Below are 23893 nucleotides of genomic sequence, written 5' to 3'. Positions count from 1 at the left end.
ATAACCAACAAAATTTGTTGTACTCTTCAATACCTGCACCAAAACAGGTAGCTTCTGGTTTCTCACATGGTAGAACAAAGCCCAGATTTACCCTTCTCACAGAAGGCTTACTAGCAATAGTCAGTCAGCAACATGGAACTGCTATGGCTTTTGAAAGATACAAGTCAATGAAGAGAGTACTATTAGTAAAGCTGCTTTCTGCCTGGAGGCACACAGCAGGCCACAGAGGGAAGGGACTTTCCAGGTTCAGCACTTACCAAAAGTGATTTAAGAAGAACAGAATGTGTGACTAGCTCTATACATATTAGAGATTACTCATACTTAAGGACTATCCCACAAATACAATACCATGAGCTCATACTTCTAAATTACCAGTGTGTAAACAAACTGAGTCTAGCAGTATATAAACAGGGTAATATTACATAACCAAGTCTGCTTCAGTCTATAAGAATGCAAGGCTGGTTTAACAGTAAAAACAAAATCAATGTTACAAAGAAATCAATTATTATAATTAATCATGTTAAGAGGTTAAAGAATAAAAACCTCATGATCACCTCAATTGTTTTAGGCAGTGCATAATGTGGTTTTTCAGAATTTCTGTGAAGATTATTAGCACTGCCAACAGGTTACAGCCAATAACAGGCATTTAGCAGCCATGAGACATCTGGAAATAATAATGATCTCAGCAGCAGGCCTGTACTGAGTGACTACCGGGTGCTAAAGTTCTAATTTAAATCACAGAAATACACTCTGCTAAATGAAGCAAAGCGAAACCTGAACAAAAGCAAATAAACAGAAGTACAGGTCAGCTTACACTAAAGACTGCTTCTTGGGCAGGGAGCAGGTAGTTTTGAAACACTTGCCTAAAATATGCAAGGTTCCAGATTCAGTCTCTAGCACTGCTAAAACAAATCCTTTTATCTAGTCAGAAAGGTGCTTGTATACTAGCATGTCTAATCTTGACATCTGCGTGATAACCAGGATCACTGACATTTGCTTAACTATTGCCAGGCTAATAAGTAGAACATCAGCCTGAGAAGAATGAGACACTGAATATTTATACCTAGTCTAGGAGTCTATATTCTAGATCTGAAAGTTTGAGTGGGTGTGCTCTGGTGCCAGTAACTACAAGCTTTAGTGTGGCCACTGGATGCTAGGTGTGAGAGGTCAAAGTAGGCACAGGCTCAGTTCAAGCCCCACAGCACTCCTGAAAACTAGAAATCCAAGTTCTAACTCTTCCTACTGGGTAGCTGTGTCCACATGACAATTGCTCAAAGAGCACTGTTAAAATAATTTTAATTTAGGAAGGAGTTTAGCAGGGATAGTAGAAGTACCAGGGAATTGCAAACAGAAGATAGGTGTCTACAAGCTATAGTTTGCTTTCTTGTCTTTATTCACAGACTATATAATTTACCTAAAGTGTAGTCTCAAAAAATACATCATAGTGTACACTGAGATTCTGTACTGCTTGAGGAACAAAACTATCAAAGGTAATGTTCCTTAAAACTACAGATGCTATACAATCGTTCTAAGATGCTAATGATTCCTTCAAGCTTTTTCCCTAGTTCCTTTTGTCAGACTTTGTCTCTAAATAAAGTAGCATAGTCTACACATGAAATAGCTCACTGTATTCTAAGTTTTTTTCTGACTTTATATTGATTGAACTTGATTTAGCAATAGGCAAGTGAAAAACAAGCAAATTGTATTACATGGGTACATATATATACATATTACTAATTTGTTATATATAAAATTATTTTATTAACCTATAGCCAAAGACCACTAGTACTAATGTTATTGTAAGGAAAATTATACACTGATAACTTATACATTATATTTAATGTACAGAATCAGAGTTGTGAGATGCCCCTAAACTAAACATCCAAACCCCTTATTTTCTTTCTTAAAAACCAATAAGCAGTACAAAAATAACAGATTAGAGGTAAAAATAAGCACTAAACAGAATAAGGAATGGAATGAATTTGAAAAGAAAGACACACATGTGTATGCCAATGTGCATGTTCAGAAGCATTTGGGTAAAATGAGCTAGTTCATGTCAATGAGATGGTTACCAGATTTTTTTGCATTTAATTTTCAAGATAATTTTTCTAAAATGTGTTTTATGCTTTCTTTTCTTGATCTGAATGTAACAAGCACTCAGTTCTGTCATTAGTAGGATACAATGAAGAAAAGGACTTCCAGCTAGCCTCTAGGCTTTCTCAGCCTGTCTTTTCTGTTGCCTTTCACTTGGGAGTGCACCCCTCAGACTGCCAATTGTTAACTCTCTACAATATGGAAATCAGTTAACATAAGCCCCTGTCAGCTTGCTGATGCTAAATCTAAAGGAGTCTATGCCAAGCCATGGCCTGCAAAATCTATTCCAAACCCTCTCCCTTTGTTTCTCTTTTCAAAGTAGGTCTTTATTCTTTACATCAGATGTCACCACCTGTGGGCTGGAATATGACTCCTTTGGCAAACCTGTAACTCCAAAAAATATTTACATTATGATCTGTAACAGTAGCAAATTTACAGGTATGAAGTAGCAGTGAAAATAATGTTATGGTTGGGGGACTGTGCTGGAGTTAGAGCACTAGGAAGGTTGAGAACCACTGTCCTTGCCAGTCTGTGAACCCACAGAATCGAAAAGGCAGCTCTGCAAACTACTGACTCACGTTTCTTGTACTTCAAAAAGAACCTCAGAGGATTCATATGCTGGTTCAAGTTTTAGATGGGCTGGTTTAGCACTAGGCTCTCAAACATCAGAAGTGCCTAGAGGGCTTGGGAGCCCCAGTGTTGGGGCTCTAACTCTTGAGTACCAGCAGTTCTGTTGTTGGTCTAGAGCTGGTATGGCTACCAGATGCCCAGGGAGTGCTGCTGGGAAGTAGTCCACACTGTGATGGGGAGGACAGCAGGGCCAGCACACTGTTCTTGTCATTTTCTCATTCCATCAGTAACAGTAACCCAGAGTGAGCAAACAAGGATGATAATCCACAGCTTTCCACAGAGAGGAGATGAATGTCCTCTGAGAAGTTTGAAAAGGCTTTTAGAAGCATCAATCATAAACATCAAGGCATTTGGAGGAGTCCCTGAAGATGGCCAGGAGCTTCTCACAGATGCACGAGAAGGATAGGTTCCAGGTCTTGGTTCTCAGTCTCCAACTTACTCTCACTCAAGCTAAGCTGAACAGCAGATACTGGGAAAAACTGCTCTCTGGCCTCTTCCCTTTCTTTATTTCTGATTCCAAGTTCATGTTCCTTGCATAGTCTCCTATCCTAAGGACTCCAAACTCAGGCATGTATGTTAGAGATTAGGGGAAAATCTGAGTGGGCCTTATTCAGAATGAAACTGTGAATCCTCACTAACTCAGGGAAGGAGGAGCCCTGCATGTTCCCTTGCTTACTAGAGCCCTCCTTAATGGAATTAGGAAACTAAAAGAACAGCTAAGGACAAAAATGTTCTGAGTTTCCTCTCTGTTATTGGCTCTCAGTGTGAAGATCGCAGATGCCCTGGACTGGCTTGCTTACTAGCAGTTCCAATATGGAAGGAAATCTTTGAGTAAGCGATCAGTGGGGGACTGACAAAAGGTAAAAAGTAGATGCAGGATTAACTATAGATAAGAGGATTGACCAAAACCACCAGCAGAAGAAAACTGTTTCTAATTTTCTGTTCACATCTTTGAGTGAATAAGAATCAAACTGTACTGAGTAATAGAAGGGGCATATTTAACACATATACCCATATTTTGAATGAAGCAGCAATGGAAATTTAATTTTTATCTATGAGATATATTTGAAACTAAGAAACATACTTGAAATCTCTTACCTGTCTTGTCATCTGCCAAACACAATCAATAAACTGAAGAAAAATAGGTGATCGGTCAGCATCTGCATGGTTGTCATCACCATGGCCCACTCTCTGGAAGAAGCAAACACACACATGCTATGGTCCTCTCAAAAGTTACTTAAGTTGCCCAGTCATGTCTTATCCTGTCTAAGAGAATTTCTGCTCATCGTCAGCACTCAAAATTGTTTATAACAAGGATGAATTAGAACAATAGAGCATAATGACATGTAATATTAAAATGTCAAAGAAAATGCACTACTATGTATGAGTTAAAAATAAATGACTATAAAATTAAAAGTAAGAGCTCACTAAACTAAGTGGACTCCACTTCTTTTAGAAAGCAAATTTTTAGTTTATATTCACATGGTAGTGATTTTATAATTTTTCTTTAATATAGTTAACACCACAAAAGATGAAGAACTGATCAGCAAACTTTTTAGTTCAAATGATGGTAGCAAGGGCCACTACTATTATCAAGCAAATAATATCAGTGTAGGATGATTAATTAGTAGTTCACAAAGTAGGACATATTTCAGAAATGTCAGGAAGCAGGCTAAGTAAATGGCTCACCCCAGCACCCATGTAAAAGGTGAGTATGGAGGCACATGCCCGTAAACTTTAAGAGAGATTTTCCACAAGCACTAGAAGTTTAATGATTAAAAAGACATCTATATCATGAGCATTCTAAAGAAGCTTCCAAATGATCAAAGGGCTAAGAAAGAACTTATTATGAAGCAGATTATTCAAGATCCACATAGAGAGCTTGGAAGAAAATAATCATTGAAACTGCCACCTGGAAAGATATAAAAGCAAGGAAATGAACAAGAATTGTTAGTATCTACCAACCAGAACCAGAGTAGTGGGTTCCAGGAGGAGTGGGACAGACGTAGAGAGGAAGGGGTAAATCAAAACACATTATGTAAACGTAGACATTTGAAAGAAAAAAAACTTACTTTTAAAAAGAATCTCAGAGATGCCATGTATAGTAGTACATGCCTTTAATCAGAGAACCTGGGAGGAAGAGGCAGGTAGCTCTCTGTTAGTTTGAGCCTAGCCTAGTTTACATAGTGTTTTCCAGGCCAGCCAGGGCTACATAGTGAAACCCTGTGTCAAAGGGTGCCTCCCCTACCTCTATACAAAACCTCTTAGAGTATATTACCTTGTTTTTATTTGGTGGGGTGGATGTTTAGTTTTGTTGTTTTAGGTGATTGTTTTATCTAACTTTAGAAACTGGTCTATTAGTATTTATGTGCACTATGTGTGTGAGGCCAGAAGCTGTTGCATTCCCTATACCAGGAGTTACAGATGATTGAGCTGCCATATGGGTCCTGGACACTGAACTGCAAGAAATCTTAGCCACTGAGCAACAATTCCAGTCCTTCTTCTTTTACATTTTAAATTATGATAAAAATATGCAACATAAAAGTTACCAAAGGTTAAAACAATTCTTAAATGTACAGTTCAATGAAATTACATACTTTTAATAATCATTAGTATCATCTACTCTAGAATGTTCATCTTCTTAAATGAAACTCTGTTCCTATTAAATAGTAAATGGCTACTCTATACCTCATAATTCATGGCAACAAGCATACTACTTTGTACTATTCTAGCTACTTTGTGTAAATGGAAAACATAACAGTATTTAACATTTTGTGTCTTACTTATTCCATTCAATGCAATGTCTTGAAGGTTTATATGTCAGTGACCTTCCTGGGATCACAGGGTTTCCTGGGGAAGGCAGTGAATGGGGGAGCAGCATTGGTGATTGAGACCATGCTGCTGATAGCAGACAGGTCTTCCTGACAGTGATTTACAGAGTCTATACTACTGACAGAACAAACTTAATTATCTGGGGCTGGCAGGAATGCCCAGTGAGAAACTCTGAACTATTTTAACTCTTAAGTGCACATACTTATATACAGACAGATATACATTTGGTAATTAATTCCTGCTGGGAACAGCAGGGCATTAAGTAAAGGATTAATTGTTAGAGTTCCTTTTTCTCTTGTAGGGGAGCCTCTAACTAGCTGGGCAAGAGTCTCGGACTCATTAACTCTTTGTGAACCAGAGAGAGAAGAAAGGAAAATAATTTAAATCTTTTACATAGGCAATATGCACAGACACACACACCACACAAACACACACACATACACACACACACACACACACACATTCTGGTCGGGCCCTACTACCTGTCTCATCTATTCCACAAGTGTTCATGAATATTTACACATATACATATACATATGTGTGTGTATATATATGTATATATATATGTATATATATATATATATATAGAGAGAGAGAGAGAGAGACATATACATATATACATTTGGATGGATAGATGGATGGGGTTGAGGACCCCCCCAAGCCAACAACTTTATTTCTTTTCTCTGGCCTTTTTATAGACAAATGTTCTTAGAAAATTACCTCATAGATAAAATGTGACACAAAAGGAGAGTCACAGAAGGATGTTGATAGTCAGTACAAAACAGTGTTTTACTCTCTAAGCTCATTATAACTTCAAAGCAACAGTCTCATATGGCCTCACTTTATTATAGTGCACGCCTGTGGCCTCATCCTTGGACCTGACCTAAAATGAGTGGTTTTCCTTGATCCCAAATTTGTGCCAAGCGTGTTTCTCTTTTTAGTGTAATTGTGAAAGCTCATAGTATTTATTTCTTATTATACAGCCTTTACTTACTACTCTATAAAGAATGGGCATATTCTATACATGATTCAAACTTTATTAAATCTTTCTGGCAAAACAACTAACCCATCTCTTAAAACTTTATAAAATTATTTGAATCAAATTAGGAATTCTATAATATCATTAATTCACCTAAATAGTATTAATTCTTTTAAGTTCATTTTTATTTTGATCTGCAGGAAATCTGCTTAATATGGTGGGCTAATACCCATAGTCATTAGACTGTAATAGTGACAGGAAAGGTATATCAGTACCAAGAAGCAACCCTGAGATGAAATTTCTGAAGGCCTTGCAATTCAGAGATTATCCATTGCAGCCATGCAGAAATGGTGGGCCATCTCTAGGAAAGTCACCTGTATGCCTTTAGCCTATCCTAGATGGCTCCTAACATTTATATATGTTGTAGTACATGTCAGAATTTCCCTCCTGTTTTAAGGTAAGCACCTTTACCCTCTGAGCCATCTCTCCTGCCCTTGTTCTTTTCTTTGTAACACCTATTGACCTTCTCTGATGAAAGTTATCCTGTCTGTCCCTCAGAATTCCAGGCAATTTCATAGGATGTGGAAGAGGCATAATCCTTGGTGAGACACCTAGGATACTAAGACAACTGAGGCACAGTGCCTGTATATGAGGATTAATTAACTTGTGGTGTAGTCAAGTGGGGAAGACTTGTAAATACACTGTAATACACTGGTGCAGGGGCATAGTAAGACCAAAAAGCACCAAGTGAACACCTTAGGATGAGGCTGAGGAGAATATAAAGGAGTAAAGCCATATTAGCTATAGTCATGATAGAGGATTCATTTATTTAAACTTGAATTGCAGGGAAACACTTGCTCCCTAATGTATCCATAAATATACTGTAAGGAGTAAGAAGGAGTGAGAGACACTTATAGAACTGTAAATGGATAGTCAGGGTTCACACTCAGGGAATGAGAGAGGAGGAGGAGGAGGAGGAGGAGGAGGAAGAGGAGGAGGAGGAGGAGGAGGAGGAGGAGGAAGAAGGGGAAGTTGAGATATGAGACCAGAGAGTTGAGCTATGAACAGAACATCACAGGCATTGAATGCCACACTAGGGAGTTCATATTGGGCAGTGACAACATCAGGCCTGTTTCTGGGAATGCCCCATTTGAATACAGGGGGATGATAGGCTTAGGAGGCTGCCTGAAAGAGATCAAAAAACCTGAGCTAAGGCAAAAACAGTGGCAATGTAAAGAAAAAGTGGCTGTGATAAAACTAGTTGTCATGGATGATTGTGAGAAGAAAGGCCAGTTGAAGTGGGGACAAGACCGACAAGGAGAAATGCAGTTGTAACTATAATAGCTTTAATGAGTGTTCTAATAAAGGGAGACAGATTACTTCAGTGATAGCTGCAAAAGGGTTGTACTTTAGGGTATGGTATAACAATGGGAATGGAGGCCGAATAGAAAGAAGTCTCCTAGAAAGTTCCATGATAATGCTCAAGAAATAGATGATGAAAGTAAGGAAGTAAGGGCAGGTATTAGTTTGAGGGACTCAGAGGCTCATTCACAGAAACTACAAATAGTCTAGAGAACAGAAATCCAGCAAATGCTGGTTATGGACCTGACCCCTGCTCACAAACTGCCTTAGTGGTATGACCTTAAGTAGATAACTCATATCCTAGAAACCAGGTTCACCATTTGTTAACTGTAATCTTATGGTCACATTTCTTTCTTTGTAGCTGTAGTGTGCTGAATTTTCAGCATTAACAAGGATGGATGAGAACAAAGCACTGTGGGGTCCATCCTGATGCCTGAGCTTCTTGTTGGCCCTGGTACTGCCATGGCTGGCATGAAAACAGACAGCTCTTAGTATTTCCAATCTGGTTAAAGCACCCTGAGAACCTTCTTTCCCTCAGGACATAAATTCTGGAGAGGAAAGATTAATGAAACTAGCCTCTGAGGCTTTAGAGAAAATCATCTGCAAACATCTGGAAATTCCATACTCTTTCCCCTGGAGCTTAGGCTTTGCTGAAGGGGAACAAACAATTTATGATGGTGTTTTAAAACAGCCACAAGAGCTGTGAGCAGGGGCCAGGCTCGGCAGCAGGCATTTGATATATTCTAATTATTCTCCCTGCAACACCTCACTGCAACATGAAGTGTCCAAACACAACAGCTTCCCAGGACATGTAGCTCAGAGACTGGGAAGCTTCCCTCTCCTTCTGGGAGGGCTTCTGACTAGCTCTCCTCTTTGAAGTGTATTCACAGCTAGTAAACTTGGATTCCCCACACCTATACTACTCAAGTCCTTGCACTGCTCATCCTGCAATCCACATTGAGCCTCGCTCAGACTTTAAGAGTACTCGAATTCAATGAGTTATTCCCAAACTCTCAAGGGACTTTGCAGAGTAGAATTCACTGCCAGTTTTAGTGATATACAAATGGCTGCCTCTAAATGCCCCCCCAAATGACCACGTAATTCACCCTTGAATATATACTCAGAAAATCAAAAGCAAGGTTTTCCAGGCTGAATTATATTGCAAAGCTCCAGTACTTTATGATGTGACTGTTTTGGGGCAGGACTTTTACAGATGTCACTAAAGTTAAGTTCTGACCCAATAAGACTGGCATCCTTAAAAAATACTAAAGAAATGTTCACAGAGGATGTGGGAAGAGACAGAAAGAGAGTGGGATGGCCATTTACAAACCAAGAAGAGAGATTTTGAGAGAGACCAACTCTATTGGAACTTCATTTTGGACTTTCAGCTTCCATAACAGTGAAAAAAATACAGTGGTTTATGTTACTCAGTCTATAGTACTTTGTTAGGGAAAATCCCATATACCTGTACAGAAGTAACCAATTATAGGTATCTCATGAATCTTTATAAAGGCAGATTATGAGTCTCGAGACTGAAGAGAAGTGGAAATAGTGCACTGATTAATATACATACGGCTTCCATTTGGGGTGACAAATAGGTTTGGGGCTAGAAAGAAGTAATGGTTACATAGCATTGTGAATGCAGGACACTATATTTAGCACTAAAGTGATTAATTCTGTGTCATGTGGATTTGACTCATTTTAACAGAAATGTGTAATTATACAAAATAAGCCCTATTGGGAATGTGCAATGTGGAGGTCCATGGTATTCTATTATGGAAATTCAAGTCTGGTGCAGAAAAAAAGAGGTTGCTCGTGCATGTAAATATATGTTGCCAAATGCCAGGCACATGTATGTGAAACAAAACAGTTACACATAAGCCGGACCAACATACCAGTGCAAACCTGTGTCCAAAGCTTATCCACTCCTTTTCTATGAGAGCCTCAAATCCTTTAATGGTCCGGTAATAACTGTCCAACATCAGCATTGCCAGAGATGTGAGCTGGGATGTTCGATCCCAGCCATCACTGCAGTGGATGACCACGGATGTTTTCCCAGATTCTATTTTATCAGCAATTCTCACTGCCCCAGCAAGGAGAACCTTCAGAAAAGAAGGTAAAACAGACAAGGCTACATTAAGTGTTAAACTGCTATATAAAATAATTCTGTACAAAAGTTTGGATGTTCTGGCCAATAAACCATACAAGAATGCTATCTAGGACTGAGGCTCTGTTTCAGTAAGTTCCTAAGTTCCAGTCCCAGTATCTCAAACAAAACAAAACACAACAACAAACACAAAATTAATTAAGAATCACTAGGGAATGTAAGCATCATGTTTTTTTAATTATAAAAAAATATAAATAAATGGGGTCATTTATTGGAGGATCAAAGTTATGTTAAAAACCTGACTAACTACATATATTGCACACCTGTAATCCCAGCACTGGAAAGGCAACTTCAGGCCAGTCTGGGCTAGGTGGTGAATTCAAAGGCAGCCCAAGCTACACAGAAAGACCCAGTCATTATAAACAAAGAAACCTGGGGCTGGAAAGATGGCAAAGCAGTTAAGAGTGCATTCTGTTTGTGCAGTGTTTGGTTCTGGGTTCTTGAGTCAGACAGCTTACAACCACCTGTAGCTCCCCCACCTTCAGGGGATCCAATACAATCTTCTGACTTCTGCAGGCTCAGCCATTCATATATGTATGCCAATCTCCACATATGCATATAATTTAAAATGAAACCACAGCTTAAAAAAAAAAACGCAACTTTTTTAGAAAACCTAGCACTAGGAAGGTGGAGTCAGGAGGATCAGAAATTTGTGGGCTAGCATGGGCTACATGACCCTGTCTTAAAGTTAATTATTTATTGATTTGTAATTAAAACATTATGAACTTTTGTCAGAAAAGCCCTCCACAAAGACTATAGTCTATTTCCAGAAAGAATGTCCAAAAGGTTTCCTACCCAGTCAAGATGCATTAATATGTAATGTTGAAAAACCACTTATAAATAGAAATATTTATGACAGATGGTTAGATGTCTGAATTAGAAAGTAGATAAAAAATTGAACTTGTTTACCCGTATATATTCCAGCCAATGTGTCCCATCCACATTGGATAGCCAATGTGATTCATCAATTGAAGGGTACACGATCTCCTTTAATTTACGAAGTGACTCCCTCATCACATGAATATTGTGGATCTCCAAGAATATGAGTTCTGCATTTGGGTAAGCACTTTCACTTTCATATCCACCACCCTTTGCCTATAAAAAAAAGACAAAAGATATACATTACTTCTTGAATTAACTTTTGTACTGTTCCTACTGTAAGCAGGCATTGACCCAGTAAAGATGCATCAAACTCCCTATCCAGAGCACAGAGGGTATAACAAACGGCCAGCACAAAGCAGCAGAAATGCACCATCTCATTTCAGTGCACCACCATCACCACATCTCAAGTCTAGGAGGCCAGAGGGTCAGAGTTCCTTAGAAGTCTCTAGAAGAGCGTGCCACTTACTTTTCTCATTGCTGTGACAAAATATCTGGCAAAAGTAACTTAAGGAAAGAAAGTGGCTCACAGTCAGAGAGGACACAGTTCATTACAGCAGAGAAAGAGTAGTGACAGATGTGAGAGGTGACATTGATGAATGCTGCTTAGATCACTTTCTCCTTTTTATTCAGTTTAGGACCCCAGTCTAAGGGGTGGGGGTATCCACATTCAGGGTGAGTCTTTCCTCCTAAGTTGAACCTCTCTGGAAACATCCCCAAAGTCATGCCTAAGGCTGGATCTCCGTAATCCCGCCAGTTAATGAACAAGACCACCAAGCACAGAGAATACTGCTCTTTGGCTCTCTTTGTTCCTAGTACCTGCAGGCAGTCTAGGTTTATATACTCAACACTTTAATCTCTATTTTTATGTTTGCAGTTGAGCTCCCCTTTGTCTCTGCCTCTGCCTCTGCTTTCCTTATAAAATACCTGCTGGGCCAGTAAAATATCTTAGTGGAGAAGGCACTTGCCACCAAGCCTGACAAGCTGAGTTTGATTGATACCAAGAATTGATATAGGAGAGAAGGCTGTCCTCTGGCCTATACACAAAAGCACGTACATGTGCATACAAATTAATGTAATAAAAAAGGTGTCTGTCATGCTCAATTAAGGTCCAACCTAATCTAATATGACTTTGGTTTAACTTGATTACACTTATAAGGACTCTTTCAAAATATACTCATAAGCAATAAGAGTCAGAACTTCAACATGTCATTTTATTGAGGACACAATTTAAGCCTTAATAATCATCTTTCACCAACTATGTTTTTTGTTTGTTTGTTTGTTTGTTTTTTTTAATGTGTAGCACAGGCTGGCCTCAAACGCGTGATCCTCCTGCCTCTGCCTCCTTCAGCAAATCCTACCAGCGTGCGCCACCACAACCAGCCAACTATGGTTTTTAAATCAGTACCAAGTGGTTTCTACACAAGGTTCCTTCTGCTAGTGCCATTTATTTACCTAGAAAATGTCATACTATCACAATATTTCTGCATAATAAAACAATTTGGAGTTCTTTTTTTGTTTGTTTGTTTTTGTTTGTTTGTTTTTTGTTTTCTTTTTGAGACAGGGTTTCTCTGTGTATCTCTGGCTGTCCTGGAACTCACTCCATAGACCAGACTGGCCTTGAACTCAGAAATCCACCTGCCTCTGCCTCCCAAGTCCTGGGATTAAAGGTGTGCGCCACCACTGCCCGGCCCAATTTGGAGTTCTTAAACCACAAAATTTATCTTAGCAATTTAATAAGAGAAAATAAATGTAACAAAAAGGGAGACACGTGACCTTATAATAAAATCTGGTTTGTAGCTTACACTTTACAGAGGTCAATATTCAAAACACATTTAGATGAGAGTTCAGAGAAACTGGTGGCAAAGTAAAAGCTGCAGCTGCTATAGAAGACAATTTGATGGGTCCTCAAAAGTTACAATTGGTGAAAGAATTCCCATATCATCCAGCCACTAAGAACATTTGTGAACAAGTTTTATTTAAGTACCTGTTCTGAATTCTACATGAATAGAAGAGCTGTTTCACAATAGCCAATAGGGAGAAACAATTTAAATGTCCATAAAGAGACAGATGAGCAAATAGAATCTTGTCTTTCAATACAATAGAATATTATTCATCCAGAAAAAGGAATGAAGTACAGATGCTACAAAATGGATTAACTTTTAAAATGAGTGAAAGAAGACAGACACAAAAGAGTTCTAAAATAAATGATTCCATTTTTATGAAGTGTCCAATTGAGGGGAATCTATACAGATAAAACCATATTATTAATTGGTACCAGAGGCTTGGCAAGGGAAACAGGGGAGTGACAGCAAATGGATACAGAGTTCTATTTGGGGTGATGGATTGGGACAGTCGAGCTACTTTTGCAGTATTGCAAATATATTGGAAGTCCTTGAAATATAAACTAAGGAGTTTTATATTACCTGAATTTTATCTTGATAAAAAGGCAAACGTGTGGAACACAAAGATACACTATTAATTTAGTCTGTGACTAACTATCCAGTGTATACAAATAAATATCCTACTCTAGCTCAGTACTGGGACAATGATGAATAAGTAGAGACTCTGGTCTTTTAGGCTCTCCAAGTTTGCTGGGGTAGGCAGAAGAGAACAAGATCAAGAGCAGCACAGGGCTGAGGGTCATGTGCTCTAGGATAGCACAGGAGGTGCCAGATACCTGGACAGCCAAAAGCAAAGAGGGCACAAATTAGGGTGCAGAGAAGAATGCCAAAGGCAAATAGGGCACAGAGATGGGTAAGGACATGGCTTCCTGAAATGAAGATAAATTCTATACAAACTATACCAGGTCATTGGTAAGAATGATAAATGATGAAGCTAGAGAGCATGCAGAGACTAGATATGAGTAAAGGGGTCGGACAGTAGAGGAACAAGGTTATATTGGGAAGGGCGTACGAGGGTGAGGCATTCTGCAGGTAGATTAAGTATAGAGATGTAATCATCTGGCTGAAGGAGCTAGGACACAGATGGACATATGATTTGAACTATTTAAGAGGCAACACACAGTAGTAATTTAGAACAGTAGGAATGGATAGGACAAGTGATACCTATGATTCTCTGCTGGGTTATATGAGGTGTTGGAATCATTTATTAAGAGTCTATTTGTGAAGGAATATATTATATGGGGAAGACTGGTTTCAAGTTCAGTGAGGACCAAATGACTTTGTGATAAAACCTGGCTGGAGACATTTAAGGCCAAGGAATACAAAGGCCTGAAATTTGGGAAAAGTGTAAACTGTGAATATCAATGTGGAATATTTGTCATATGGATGGATGACAAGGGAAGACAAAAAAATGCTGCATGGTGTTCTAGAACAACGTGTAATGTACAGACAGAAGAGTAGGCCAGAAGCCTAAAGATCAATATTTAAGGAAAGCAAAGGAGAGGAAGGAGAGAAAGCCACCTCTTCTACCTTAACAAGATGCAGGAAGGGGAAGGCAGTTCCTGGTAGACAGAGCTTGTCCTCTATGAAGAAGCAGTCAGTTTTTCAAAGTGAGGGTCTGGGCAGGCCTATATACTTGAATCGTCAAAAAAAACGAAGATCTTCTGTCTTTGTGTGTCTGTCTTCTCCATATAGTTTTCTTATATTTTTTAAGTTCTTGGAATAGCACTACCAGTGGTAACAGAAAGGAGTCAGAGAAATACTGGCAATGATCCAGCAGTCAGGAGGAGTGGAGGCAGATGCCTGATGAAGGATGCCTTTGTAAAATAGGCTGAAAAGTAGCCCTCACTGAATATATTTACAATAAACCCCTGCCAACTGTGAATGCAACCTTATTTGAAAAACAAAACCAAACCAGATCTCTGAAAATGTGATTAAAGACCGTAAGCTGCAGGGATAATCCTGGATTACCTCAAGAGGGCCCTGAAGGTCATTACAATATCCTTAGAAGAGGAAGAAACAGAAAAACACACAGCATGAGGAGGCCAAGTGAAATTGAGGTAAATTGCAGGATGTGCCTACAAGCTCAGGAGTGCTGGATTGGCCATGAGACTCTAAAGGAGGTAAAAAGTAGACTCTCTCTTGGAATCTTTAGAAAGAGAACAACTTTATGAGGTTTTTGGACTTGTGATAATTTAAAGGGCAGCCCCAGGAAACCAGTATCCTCCCTGCTCCATTCTTCTACCATCTTAGTAACCAACACCATAACTTAGACTTCAAGTCAGACTCCTGGGTAACATCCCTGACCACAGAAGCGGCTGAATCAGTATATATATGCATGGAGTACGAGAGGTGCAGAAACCTTCACTTAGTTCTAATCCTCACACAGATGCTGGGACAAAGCACTACTATCATCTCTCATCTTGTGGGGCAGGTTAAGTAACTGGTGCAGCAAAACTCAGGAGTATCTAGGTCCAAGTCAAAAAAGTCTCTCTTAGGTGGATTGGTATTCACGGAGGTTTTGTGACCCTGGAGACAGCCAAGTAGAGATGTCAAACATAAAACAGGATGGGGATTTGGCCTACATTCAGTGTGGGGAGCCGCAGCTGCCACCCTATATATATATTGAACACCTGGTCTCTGGTCAGAGCAGAGAGCATTGATAATCAAGCCCTTAGTTGTAGAAGCTGAGTGCCTCTAGTTTGTGATGCAAGCTGGCATGATTTTCCCGCAGCCTATTGTGCTTTGCCACGTAGCTGATGCTGATTGGGACCAGGGAAAGTATTTAACCCACAAGGGCTGGGGGCTGGAGAGAATAATAGATAGGAGTAAGTATGTAGAGAATTAGAAGTAAGTTGTATAGATAGGAGTAAGTATGTAGAGATAGAAGTAAGATGTAGGAATTAGAAGTAAGATGTATGTAACAGTAATAGTAAGTAAGATGTGATAATTAGGAGTAAGTATGTAGGAATAGAAGTAAGATGTATGTAAGGATAGAAATAAAATAGAAGTAAGATGTAGGGAATAGAAGTAAGTAGATATAGAAGATGTAAAGATAGAAGTAAGATGTAAGGATAGAAGTAAGATGTAAGAATAGAAATAAGTAAGATGTAAGAAGCAAGATTACAAGGTCCCTAATTAAACTGCATGGGGAAGAGCTCGTTGTTGCCTCCTTATTTCCACTGGACAGAAAGGCGGCCAACACTTCCAGGGTTCACAGCTGGAAATACTTCCATGTGCAACTCTGCATAGAAACATTGTTTAAAGTCCTGCCTCAGAGTGGACGACCTTGGGAGACTGTTGTAAAACCAGAAAGGGGCCCCCAAACCAAGTTCAAGTAACACTACATTTGAAGTTCAGAAAAGAAAGAGGAACCATTTGAAAGAGAGCACGAGGGCCTGGCTGAATACTGAGAACAACATGGGGGATTATGAAATGATGAAAGCCAAGAGATCATTAATGATGACAGCAAACTTTATATTTCTGCAGTTTCATATAACTGAGTCTATTCTAAAAATATATGAAAGTAATATATAAAATATATTTTAAAAGATATGAACTGGTTAAATTATCAGTAAATTTATTAGAGAGACTTCCAAGGGCATGTGGTTGTTTCACTAAAATACACACTCATTTATGTAGTTCTCTTTCTAGGGATTTGCTTAATTGAGCCATTAGACTATAGAAAGCATGTAAAAACAAATAAGCAAGCAAGCAAGCAAACAAAAAACCCCAAATTTTCTTAAAGGCTATTGAACATGTACCTTGTTGGTATCAGCAACGCTGTTTTGTCGGGCATCAAAGATAGTAAGCTTATGTGACTGTGCATTAGCATCCATTATCGTCTGCAGGTATTTTTCATCTTCTTTGCAGCGTTTATCATTGGGACCCACCAGTGGCTGGCTGCAACGTGTAATTGTTGCCTGACTTTCTGGGTGAATCCATGACAACACCTAAAGTTTTAAAGCAACAAAAAATAAATATCTGCTGATAGATATCATTCCTAATACAATATATTATCTAATTATTTGGTAAAAAGTACAACCTCTCCTCAAGAGTATCCTCATAATTCTGAGTGTGTAAGCTAGTGCTGGCACTGGAGTGGCTAAGAGACTTAATGTGTTGGTCGTGCTGAAAGAATTTGACTAGAAACTCTAAAAATCCCGTTCTGCCTTTGAAATTCTATCACTCTAAATAAAATAAAACTTAAGTCAAACTATTACTAAAATCTAGTCCCATTTCTATTTGGCTACCTTCATATCTTTCTAACATAAAAAATGTATCTTTACAATAACATAAATAGCAGGGTGAGGTCTCTTACTAAAAACAAATCTATAACTCTATCATCAGATCTCCCATTTTTCTACAGTGGTCCAAGGACACAAAATAATTGCGATGTAAATTCTAAGCATGAACCATCCCTTCCTTCTGGGCATGATTGTTTTCTTCCCGTGTAGCTACAGAGATCTACAGAGTGGGAAGAAAGAGTGTATCTTCTTCAGAGTGAATGGTGTAACAAATGAGGTGTAGTGCACTAGCACATTCACTCTTGTCACTTTCCTCTTTTCTTTTTGGCTGTACGCTGAGGCAAACCTTGAGGAACCTTTGCATTTAGAAATAGGGCATATATATAAGAGTGAGGCAGATCAAATGAGTGTTTATATAATGAGGTATTTCTTAAGGTTTATAAGCTGATTTTTCTACCTTCCATTTTGTTATTAGACCCATGATTGTGACTGTTTCTGTCTAAATGACAAAGTTTATTACTCACAGGGACTCTGCCTTTCGCTCGAAAGGCTGCCACTTTTGAAAGGTCATCATCTTTCACACTAGTTGGCACAACAATGATGGCAGGATAGGTATCACAGAACTCATAATTACTGTTTATTTTGGATATTTTCCAACTCTCATTTGGCAAGCCCTGTAAGACATTAGAGAAGGAAGAAGAAACACTCATCTCTACTTTGAAAAAAAAACAAAGTATGAATCACATTTATTCATTTATTGTTATTTAACTTATAGTGCCTCAAATCAAATTAATGGCAGTCTGGATTCTTATTCATCAATTCTTTATGAGACTTATAATATAAACATCTAGAAGCAGATAGGGGTATGGCTTAGTAACAGAATGCTTACCTAGTATGGGCATAATCCTGGGAGTCAGAGTGGAGAAGAGAAAGGAAAGAAGGTAGGGAAAAAGAAGAAGACAGATGGGGGGGAGGTAGAAAAGGCATATAAGAAAATCGCAGAAAGACAGGAAGGACGAAGATGAATGAGGGAGGGAGGGAGGTTTGTTCCTCAGAAATCTGAGTTTCAAATCTTTATATACACATATCTTACTAATCCCTCTGGAAAATGATGACTAGACAATGATGGTGTCAAAGGTATGGCACAGCAGAAGAGGGCACCCAGGAAATGGAAACCAACAAGCCAGAAAAGCTAGCCCTATGTACAATTTGATGCACAGCGTCTTCTCCACTACTACATATCTAACCTTTTAGTACAGACATTTAAGCTATCATAGTCCATTTGACAAGTGGTATACTCTACCTGTCTCTTATATTCAGACACTGGATCATAAACTTTCCAGCCATTAATTGGAAACTTTTCTTTATAGTTGAATGCAAATAGTACCTGTATACAAAATCCACAAAATGCACATCAGTATTTATTATCATATAACAAATAGCAAACCTTTGTTCATTCCTTTATCAGTTGAACATTAGAACTCCTATTTTAATCTGCACATTTTAAAGTAATAAGTTAGACGCCTTTCTTTCTTTCTTTCTTTCTTTCTTTTTTTCTTTCTTTCTTTCTCTCTTTCTTTCTCTTTCTTCTTTTCTTTTCTACCTTCTCTTTCTTACTTTAATTAGTTTTTCCAGACAGGGTCTGTCTCTGTAGCTCTGGCTATCCTGGAACTCACTCTATAGACCAGGATGGCCTTGAATTCACAGGTATCTGCTTGCCTCTGTCTCCCAAGTGCTGAAATTTAAAGACATGCACCAACACTGCCCTGCTAAAAGCTTTTCTTAATCATTATACAGAAGAGATAAAATTCAAACATTTGAAGTTACTTACATCACAGAAAAGAGGTAAAGACTAACTCCAAAGAAATGTGTAAATAAGGAATTGTTGGACACACAGATATATGCAGGAAAGGTTTACTTCGTTGTACTTACCTGCCCATTGGAAAGAGGAAAAGCATGCTTGTTGAGGTTTTCAAATATCCCAAGTTTTCGCTGTTCTTCCTGCTTATATGCAAGTCTCAGGTTCCTCATATCCTAGTAAACAATGAACAAAACTCAGTTATTCAACATTGAATGAGCACATGTTAGCCAGATGCCCTGATATAGTTATATAAAAGACTTTTATTTATCCCTCATTTTGTACTCTACCATTTTTCAACTAACAGAAGATAAGTTAACAAAAATACTTCCAATGAGATTTTAAAAATTAAGAAAATTGGAATAAAGGGACTGTATATTTTTGGGAGGAGAGTCAACAGAATAATTAAAAAAAATAATGTTTGTATACAAAAGATGTGCATCCACACTCTGTGCACTTACCAGCCAAAGGTGTGCATGGAATTTATTGTTCAGGTTAAGCTGCTGAATGAGCCAACTACAGAATTCACTTCATCCATGAAAAAGAAATGTTGCAGATGCTTTCCTCTATATTTTCACTGAAAGTAGTCTGTACCATGTGGAGCCCGTAGCTCTCAGCAAGTCCTTGTATCAATAGAATGCTATTTCTTAATATCAATTTTTTAAAAAATCCTCTTATCCCAATGCAAGCTTATGGCCAGATGCCCAAGCAAGCACAAGTTAGCAGAAACTATTGCATCAAGCCTAGTTCTTAACAGTGTGATTTCTTTCTGTGGCAGCGTTTTAAACATTGCCTCCTAATAAATCTATGTTCCTATCAACTAACCAAGGTGTGTGTGTGTGTGTGTGTGTGTGTGTGTGTGTGTGTGTGTGTGTAAAACATTCTTCCTTAGCATCAAATGGAATTTGAAAATAAATAGAACCACTAACAAAGAATCGGCAGCTTAGGAAGTAAACATTATAATATTTATAACAGCAAAAGGATGGTAACAAGCCAAATGCTTATAGGGGCTGTGGCTGAATAATGTACAGGGAAGCTAAAAGACCTGCTGGAAAGAAACTGCAGCTCTATATGCACCGGTCAAAAGAAATACCAAGATACACAGTCACAGGGGGAAAAATGGTGCAGAACCACATATACACGCTATCATTGCCTTCCCCTCCACCCTCTACCCTGCCTTTTTGAGACAAAGTCTCACTATACAAACTTTGCTGGTCTGGAGCTTGCCATACAGACCAGGCCAGCCATGAATTCACAGAGATCTGACTGCCTGTCTCCCAAGTGCTGGTAGTAAAGGTATGTGCTACCACATGGCTCATTGCTTCTTTCAAAGAAATGTTTCCATGCAGAAGGTATCTGTGCAGTGTTACATTAGGCACTGGTAACCATGTCTCTAGGAAGGGAATTGCAGGAGAGAAATACAACATTTTACTATATACAGCTTTTGTACTTTGGAATTATGAATCATCTTGTAAAAAAATAAAATGCAGGCTAGAGAGTTGAATCAGTAGTTAAGAGTATTGGCTGTTCTTCCAGAGGACCCAAGTTCAATTCCCAGTACCCATATGGCAGCTCACAACTGTCTGTAACTCCATTTGCAGGAGATCTGATCTGATGCCCTCTTCTGGCCTCCACAGGCACCAGGCAGACATCCATATAGTCAAAACACCTATACATATAAAAATAATAAAATAAGCCATGTGTAGTGGTACATACCTTTAATCCAAGCAGTCAGAAAGGTGAGGCAGAGAGCAATTTATGAGTTTGAGGCCAGCCTTGTCTACATAGTGAGCTCCAGGCCTTCTAAGGCTATGCAGTGAAAATTGATGATGTGTAAACAAACAAACAAACAAACAAAACAAAAATCTATAAAAATAAAACCCCATACCTTGTGAGGTTCTCAGGCATGAGTTGGGAGCCTGGTCTTCATAATTCCAGGCTACCAAGTATTTAAATCAGCTGTCAGCAAATACCCACGCCAGCCATAAAATACCTTAAAATACCATAAAATACGTAAAAGAGCTACAGTAGCATCGTTTCCTGACATACCTGCTTTTCAAGCCATACTTGCTATGCACACACTGTGGTAACTCACTTGTTGAGCATTTAAAAATACTCAGAAGGGAGGAAAAGCATTCCAAGCCATGAGAAAGCATGTGCAATGAATGAAACATGTAGCTTAGAATGTGCTGGGGTAGCCTATGTACTGCCTACCCAGGAAAGGGGAAGTGAGAAGGGGAGGGGGATGAGATTTATTGACTTTGGTGTATGTGAGGAAATAGGCATGTGACAAATATGAACATCTACAGGGAAGCCAGCAGGAATGGCAGACAAGGATAAGGGGAGGGGAGCTCCACACAAGAGTACTTCCTATAGCCTGAGAGTGGGAAGGTCCTAAAGAATTAGGAAAAGGGGCCAGAGATGGGAGTTCAGTGCTAGATCACTTTTCTAGCATTCATGAGGTCCTGGCTTCTAAGGTTCTCTCAATGAAGATGGAGGGACTTACAAGAGGAGTAACAGCTTTAAAAACCACAAACCTATTCAATTCACCATAGGCTTGCATGGCGACTGTTTACCTTCCTTGGCAGCTGCTTGCCATGGTACCAAAGGTAGAACTTGTCTAGGAATAGGAAACACCTGCCAGTAGGGCCAAGAGTGAGCCAACCAGGGGTGGAGATGTCCTTAGATTCCAGCAAAGCAAATAGAATAAGCAAAAAATGCAAATTCCAAGTTTGGAAGAGATCTTGACAATTTTGCAGACAGGATAGATCTCCTGGCACATTAGGTTAGTTTTTAGTAAATTGTCTTATATGAGGTAAACTCACTAGGTATAAAACCTATTCATTTGAGATATTTTGTTTGGTGACCATCATTAACATTATTCCACACATTCCTATCTAACTTCTTGAAGGAAGGGAAAAGAAAAAACATTAGCCTAGTAGTTCAATGTAGAAAGTTCCATTATAGCCAAAAACTTCAATCAGAAGACTGTGAGAGAGGGTATCAAATTCTACGGTGGATTAGATTCACTGACATAAGATTTGAAGGAAGTTTTACCCGGCAAACAGTACAAATTATTCCTATGATCCAAAGATCATAAGGGCCATAAGTCTGAAAGAGTTCAGAATGGCCTTCCTCATGTTGGTGTTCACTGGTGTTTGTGGCCTACCTTGCACACAATCTCTATACCACAAGAATTATCCCCATGGGTCTGTGCGCCAATCTTCTCCACTCTGCTGATCACTCCAAGAGGAACATCAAGGATGAAATGTGGGTCCTAGGGATGAAAAATTTTAAACAGCTATCAAAGTCAGTCAACAGTTTTCATGTTTTAAGTTGCACCAGACTTGTATGTTTGTGTACTATGAAGTGCAGTTATATTCGAAGTTAAGAAGCTGGCATCTGAGAGATAGTAGACCTCAGAAGGTCTATACCCAAACCACAGTGATGATTCTCCCTCCCCCAAATCTAAATGCGACTTTAACAATTTTGGTTAAGAATGAAAGTCTCAGAGGCAGGCAGATTTCTGAGTTTGAGGCTAGCCTGGTCTACAGAGTGAGTTCCAGGACAGCCAGAGCTACACAGAGAAACCCTGTCTCAAAAAAACAAAAAATACAAACAAACAAAAACAAAACAAACCAAAAAAAAAAACAAAAAACAAAAACAAAAACAAAACAAAAACAAAAAAAACCAAAAAACACCAAGGTCTCTTCAAATTCACCATCCAGTAGTATCCCTGTGATAGGAGTTCATGGGACTTTTTATTTTTTTCTTTTACTGTTCATAAGATCTTAAAAACAAAGCATACTTTAAAAACTTACCCTTTCTACATTTTTGAAGTACATTTTAAAGTCCGTTACTGTCAGGGTCCCACTCACTGCTCCCATAAATGGGCAGATATAAATGACATCTTTCACTGAAAGAACAAAACCAAAGTAGCTATGACTCTTATAGACTTGTACTTCAGTAACATCCAATTTGAGTTTCCAAATACATACGGATGATCCAGTCTTCTAGGAATTTAAACCTTTAAGGAATTATATCAAGGATTATTTTCTATAATAACATAGGTGGATAGTCTTCTGATTTGCCACTTAATGAGGCTCTAAGTAAAAAGCCTTATAGTCATGCTTATTTTGTCATTTTTTCCAGGTACTTAATATTTCCCCTGGTTTAAAACTTGATAATGCTCAAAATAGTAACTAGACTCAGAAGGCACTGGGCTATCATCCTATAAAATGCTGCAACCTAAAATTTGCAAAAGCTAAACACTGTCTTTTTGAAGAGAAAGTGCTTTGCAGCTGAAGACAACTTGCACACCTTCAATGAAGTAGAAAAAAGTATCCTTTCACAGGCTGAGAGTCAGTGCCTGAGACCCGAGGTAATTATCCGCCAGGAGGAAGGTTTGTTTAAAATTCCTTATCAACCAGACATGGTAGTGCATGCCTTTAATCTTAACCATCACTTGGGAGGCAGAGTCAGGAGGATCTCTGTGAGTTCAAGCCAGCCTGGTGTATGTAGTGATTTCCAAAACAGCCATAGTGAGACTCTGCCTCAAAACAAAAATTCCTTATCAAAGTTAACTTTCTGTTTGTTATCAGTCAAGTGTTCACAGCATAGATAATTCCCATGAATGTTAAAAGATTCATATCTATCATAAAGATTGTGTATCTTTATGGCTTTCCTAAAGTGCCATCCTTCTGTAATCTTGGAGTGAACAGAACATACATAGTTACAGACATAAGTCATGATAATAAGATGATTCAGCTGTCAAAGCACTTTCCTTATTTTTCTATAATTTAATATACTGACTGTTTTCTGTTTCTGGGGTTCTGGGTATATATACTATAATTAGACCTAGTCTCAGCTCATAAGAATCTGAAGATATGTGAGATTCAACACAGAAAAATCATTATTATACTATAGCTTGATAAATGCTTC

General features: G+C 38.6%; 1 protein-coding gene across 6 annotated transcripts in view; it reads right to left on the bottom strand.

The window, feature by feature from the left end:
• Nucleotides 1–23893, bottom strand: part of Mtmr1 (myotubularin related protein 1) — a 57915-nt gene that overhangs the window by 10688 nt on the left and 23334 nt on the right. For all 6 annotated transcript variants that reach the window (XM_031363545.1, XM_031363516.1, XM_031363522.1 and 3 more), the window contains 9 exons: nucleotides 22774–22868; nucleotides 22122–22229; nucleotides 19027–19128; nucleotides 18398–18481; nucleotides 17619–17768; nucleotides 16612–16800; nucleotides 10974–11159; nucleotides 9793–9999; nucleotides 3823–3915 (listed from right to left, as the gene is read on the bottom strand). In XM_031363545.1, the coding sequence (XP_031219405.1) occupies nucleotides 3823–3915; nucleotides 9793–9999; nucleotides 10974–11159; nucleotides 16612–16800; nucleotides 17619–17768; nucleotides 18398–18481; nucleotides 19027–19128; nucleotides 22122–22229; nucleotides 22774–22868 (1214 nt within the window). The remainder of the gene's footprint in view (nucleotides 1–3822; nucleotides 3916–9792; nucleotides 10000–10973; nucleotides 11160–16611; nucleotides 16801–17618; nucleotides 17769–18397; nucleotides 18482–19026; nucleotides 19129–22121; nucleotides 22230–22773; nucleotides 22869–23893) is intronic.

The sequence above is a fragment of the Mastomys coucha genome, chromosome X, assembly GCF_008632895.1.
Source record: "Mastomys coucha isolate ucsf_1 chromosome X, UCSF_Mcou_1, whole genome shotgun sequence".
In the NCBI taxonomy this organism is placed as follows: Eukaryota; Metazoa; Chordata; class Mammalia; order Rodentia; family Muridae; genus Mastomys; species Mastomys coucha.
This window is presented reverse-complemented; position numbering and strand designations above follow the sequence as displayed.